Below are 5,511 nucleotides of genomic sequence, written 5' to 3' on the forward strand. Positions count from 1 at the left end.
TTGCGATCCATTGGTTGATTTATATAGTCATGTATTTTTAATTAGTCCTAAAATACAGTTCTTGTTCTCCAAAAGATTAACAATATTATAGTCTACTTGCAATTGTTTGTTAAATAAGACCACAAGCTAGGCGCGTTGAACAGATGCATTTGATAAAATATACCAATCTGGCCTTGTTCCTCTGAGTATTATCCCCAATAAAAGGGATTCTATCTCCATATCAATACAGAAGCTAAGCCCTTCAACTTACATAATCGAGAGCTCGAGATAGAGAGAAAGGGAGATCATAAATATGGAAGAAATACGTGAGGCTGCTTTAGCTTACTACCATAATTTGCCAGAGGATCTACAGAAGGTGGCATCTGCAAAATTCAAAGAAATTGATTCAAATGGTAATGGAACTATAAGCATGAGGGAATTCAAGAACAGTATGGGAAGCTCTTTCGACAACGACTCCGTGATCATGAAGAAAAGCTTCAAGGAACTGGATAAGAACGGAGACGGAAAGCTGGATTTCAACGAATACATCACTCTCTACTATCTTGTGGAGAGCGGTAGGGTGCTGATATTTTGTGCAGGTCATGGATGTGAAGCCGCACCTTTTCTCAAGGGACTCTATTTCACTTGTGTCGACTGCTTCCACCATAACGAAAATGAAACTTTCGATCTCTGCACCTCTTGCTACCGCAATGGAGACTTTGATCATGAACATGCCAACTTTGTGGATAATCATGTTCTACTTCTTTCAAAGGCTGCTTGCTGTGATGAATCCACATTTGATGATGAGGTATAACTATAAGTCATCTCTGATCTTAGGAAATTTCTTATTAAAACTTAACTGAAAGGTAGCTCTCTCGTTTAATTGTACTAGTTTGATGACATAATTTATTAGGTTATCTACTCCGTCCATATTATTGAGTCAATATATTATGATCCTATACTTTTGCATGTCAACTGTAAGCGTTACCTGATCAACATCATATAACCTATAGTAATCTGCTTCCTCACCTATTGCCTGAAATAATTGATACGGTTCCTCATTTCTAATGTACAACATCTGAGTAACATAACGGTGATTTCTTTTTGGATGTACGTGTAGTCATGTTCTTCAGGGTCTGATTCTGAGTTCAATCAAGTTAGTCTATCTGGATCAAAGAGAGTTCAAGTCAAACGATCTGGAACAAAGCGGGTGAGTTTGTTCTATTCAAAAGCAGTCAACAATGGAGTTTAGGGAACAAATCATTTATATTATTGACATTTGCCTCTGAAAATATGAGAGACAATGTTAATTAATTATACATAATCGCATGTTTTTAGTATAATTCTTTGCTTTCTAAGTTACATATTATCAAGATGATCAAATTTGACTTCAGCTAACAGGCATCTCCTAGATCGATTAAAAAAACACGTACAGTAATATACAAGACAAAAACGAACATTGATGACGACAAATTATCTTACATTTTTACTAATTAATTAGTACGTAGTTAGCTTTTTCGTCTGAGTACAAAATTAAGTTCTACATATTTTATTAGTTATGATGTAACATGTCCAGGTAACTATGCTCATATTTTTACCGTAATAACTTACTAGGGTAAACTGCATGTAATTTATTGGTTGCAGAAAGTAGTATTTGGAGCAATCAAATCTGGAGCGAGCGTTGCACGTGCGGTAGGAAGTGTTGCTTCTGATGCTGCCTCGTGCAGGATCATGTGATCGAGATCGATGTATCTGTAACAGCTTCATCGTATTTTCAAATACGTTCTCGCGGTACTGCTTTCAATAAGTAGTGACTAATGAGAGAATAAAGATTGTTGTTGATCCATTGTGGTAGCAGTGTGATTTATTTTTTGGGTGTTTTTATTTTTATCTTTGCTAGGGTTGTAATACATAAATAACAAGCACCCATGTACGTTTTTGTAATTGTTCCCTACAAAGCTTCTGTCTCCGTGCTTCCAAAATATGGTGTCATTTGTGTCTTGATCAATTGACAGACAAATGGCTAGGAACTACCATATTTCGCTGGCTATCTGTTAATATATCTTCTTCTTTAACTAAATTGGACACCTAAGTTCAGATTCAATCTTTTTGACATGAAGTTTGTTTTAAAGGATGTACCATATATTATTATCAGTAGCATTCATGGAATGTAATAATTCGTTAGCATAATCTGAAACTTCCTAATTAGGTTGAATATTACATTACAATGTCCAAGTCTTTTATCGATCAATTTATGTGATGTACATGCATTACATTAAATGATCTTATAATAAAGAAAAGTAAACAACTCCCAAGTCTTAAATAATGTCGATCAAAGTCTATTTACCTAACACTGGTGACATACATCTTTTTAGTATTATGAACGGAACATAGAAAATAATAAAGTCGGACCATCCAGATAAGAACTTCTAGGTCAATGAAAGCTACTATAATACAGAACAAACATAAAAAGATTAAGAAAGACTGTGTTTGAAATAGAGAAAAAGCTTGTTGGGCTCTTTGCTTTGTTTTATTCAAAGGCATTCGAATATCAACCTGTGGAAATAGTTACCAGCACATACAATTCTTAATTGATTTCAAAACATTTTTTTTTATTAATTAGAATCCGTTTGAAAGGAAGTTTTCGAGGTATAGAAGCAATGTATATGCTTTACGATACATTGCAACAAACATAATATGCATCTTACAAGCTTAAGATGGATGCTAATTTTCATCCCAATGATACTCTTGGAGGAATAGGAGGAATTGTTAGGGATGTGCAAGGAGGCTTTGTCGACGCTTCTTCTAAACCAATCACATATACCGCCTCTCTTAAGCAATGTGAAATGGTAGCTATTGATCAAGGCATGTCTACTGCACACTCGAAATCTCCAACATGTCAATGGAAGCTATCATTGAATCAAAGACTCCGGCCGGATCATAGCTAAGTCTATTAGGAAATGAGGGAATCATTGATGATTCTCATGGTGACAACCACGAGGGATTTAGTTCACAGCATTGTCCTAGAATTTCACCGTGGTAAAGCCAAAAATTTAGGTTTACTTGTGTACGAAAAAATATTATATATATATGGACAAAATACTTGTTACTTTTTAAATTTTATCTTTAAAAACAGTTTTGTCCTTCCTATTTCAAATTAAACTTGTTAGTTAGAGAGATTTCAATTTTTAACAATAAGGTCTAAAGTACCCAAACTGCCCTTTTAGCATAAATTATTGACTATCATATATTTTTTGGTCTGCAGCCTTCCTATTCATTGGTTAATTTCTATAGTCATATAATTTTAATTAGTCTTAAATTATATTACACATCCTGTTCTCCAAAGATTGACGATATATATTATACTCTACTTGGTGCAATTGTCTTTTAATTAAGACTACAAGCTAGGCGCGTTGAACAGATGCATTTGATATAGTATACCAATTTGGCCTTGACCGCTGCGTATTATCTCCAATAAAAGGGATTCTATCTCCATATCAATACAGAAGCTAAGCCCTTCAACTTACATAATCGAGAGCTCCAGATAGCGAGAAAGGGAGATCATAAATATGGAAGAAATACGTGAGGCTGCTTTAGCTTACTACCATAACTTAACAGAGGATCTACAGAAGATGGCATCTGCAAAATTCAAAGAAATTGATTCAAATGGTAATGGAACTATAAGCATGAGGGAATTCAAGAACGGTATGGGAAGCTCTTTCGACAACGACTCCGTGATCATGAAGAGAACCTTCAAGGAGCTGGACAAGACCGGAGACGGAAAGCTGGATTTCAACGAATACATCACTCTCTACTATCTTGTGGAGAGCGGTAGGGTGCTGATATTTTGTGCAGGCCATGGATGTGAAGCCGGACCTTTTCTCAAGGGACTCTATTTCACTTGCGTCGATTGCTTCCACCATAACGAAAATGAAACTTTCGATCTCTGCACCTCTTGCTACCGCAATGGAGACTTTGATCATGAACACACCAACTTTGTGGATAATCATGTTCTACTTCGTTCAAAGGCTGCTTGCTGTGATGAATCCACATTCGATGATGAGGTATAACTATAAGTCATCTCTGATCTTAGGAAATTTCTTATTAAAACTAAACTAGAAGATAGATCTCTCGTTTAATTGTACGTACTAGTATAATAACATAACTTACTAGGTTATCTACTCTGTCTATATTATTGAGTCAATATATTATGATCCTATACCTTTGCGCGCATGTCAACTGAAAACGTTACCTGATCACCATTTATCTTCTTTTTTGTACCAGAAACGTAAATAGCCTATAGTAATCTACTTCGATTCCTCGATCACTTTTGCTTGAAAAAATTGATACGATTCCTCATTTCTAATACAACATATTTGAGTAATCATAACGGTGACTTCTTTTTGGATGTGCGTGTAGTCATGTTCTTCAGGGTCTAGTTCTGAGTCCAATCAAGTTAGTCGATCTGGATCAAAGAGAGTTCAAGTTAAACGATCTGGAACAAAGCGGGTGAGTTTGTTCTCTTCAAAAGCAGGCAACAATGGAGTTCATGTGCACATAATTTATATTATTGACATTTGCCTCTGAAAATATGAGAAACAACAATGTGATGTGTTAAATAATGATATATAATTTCATTTTTTAGTATAATTCTTTGCCTTCTAAGTTACATATTATCAAGATGATCGAATTCCACTTCAGCTAAACAGGTATATAAATATATCCTAGATCGATGAACAAACACGTACAATAATTATATAAAAGACAAAAACGAACATTGGTGCCGAGATAACAACTTACATTTTTACTAATTAGTAGTTAGCTTTTTTCCATATGACTACAATTTAAGTTCTACATATTTTATTAGTTACCTGGTAAATGTCCAGGTAACTGTGCTCGTATCCTTACCGTAATAGCTGACTAGGGTAACTGCATGTAATTTATTGATTACAGAGAGCAGTATTTGGTGCAATCAAATCTGGAGTGAGCGTTGCAAAAGTAGTAGGAAGTGTTTCTTCTGGTGATGCCGCTTCTGATGCTGCTGATTCGTGCACCATCATGTGATCGATCTACATGTATAATGTATTTGTAACAGTTTCACGTACCGTATTTTCGAGTTCTGCTCTTAATAAGTAATCACTAATGAGAGAATAAAGATTAATTGTTGTTAATTCATTGTGGCAGTGAGATTTCTTTTTTGGTTGTTTATATCTTTTTATCCTTGCTAGGGTTTTCATACATAAATAACAAGCACCCATGGTACATGTTGGAATTCTTCCCTACAAAGCTTCTGTCTCCGTGTTTCTAAATTCCTATAAATATATAAATATATATATATATATATGTAAAAGTGAAAATGGAATTGGTCTACTCGTATTATTACGAATCCCCTTTATATAGGGGAAATATTAAATGGAAATATATCAATCAGTTTAATGACAATGAATAAGAATTGATCCGTTACATAATTCATATCCGCAATTAACTACATATTAATACTGATTGCTCAATTGTCTCCGTCAGTTACTTTGA

General features: G+C 34.7%; 1 protein-coding gene across 4 annotated transcripts; it reads left to right on the forward strand.

Annotated features, from left to right (window-relative positions):
* Window positions 1-206: 206 nt before the first annotated feature.
* LOC126791058 (uncharacterized) lies at window positions 207-5,185 on the forward strand. 4 transcript variants are annotated; one of them, XM_050517456.1, is made up of 4 exons: window positions 207-355; window positions 3,612-4,043; window positions 4,399-4,488; window positions 4,933-5,185. In XM_050517456.1, the coding sequence occupies exons 1-4, from the start codon at window positions 293-295 to the stop codon at window positions 5,041-5,043; spliced, it is 696 nt and encodes a 231-aa protein (XP_050373413.1). In that variant the 5' UTR covers window positions 207-292; the 3' UTR covers window positions 5,044-5,185. The 4 variants fall into 4 exon arrangements, with proteins under 4 accessions (XP_050373413.1, XP_050373416.1, XP_050373414.1 ...); XM_050517459.1 differs by lacking the exon at window positions 4,399-4,488; XM_050517457.1 differs by lacking the exons at window positions 3,612-4,043; window positions 4,399-4,488 and adding an exon at window positions 1,100-1,189 and having other exon boundaries at window positions 293-787.
* The last annotated feature ends 326 nt before the right edge of the window (window positions 5,186-5,511 follow it).

This window comes from Argentina anserina, chromosome 4 (genome assembly GCF_933775445.1).
Source record: "Argentina anserina chromosome 4, drPotAnse1.1, whole genome shotgun sequence".
Lineage (NCBI taxonomy): Eukaryota > Viridiplantae > Streptophyta > Magnoliopsida > Rosales > Rosaceae > Argentina > Argentina anserina.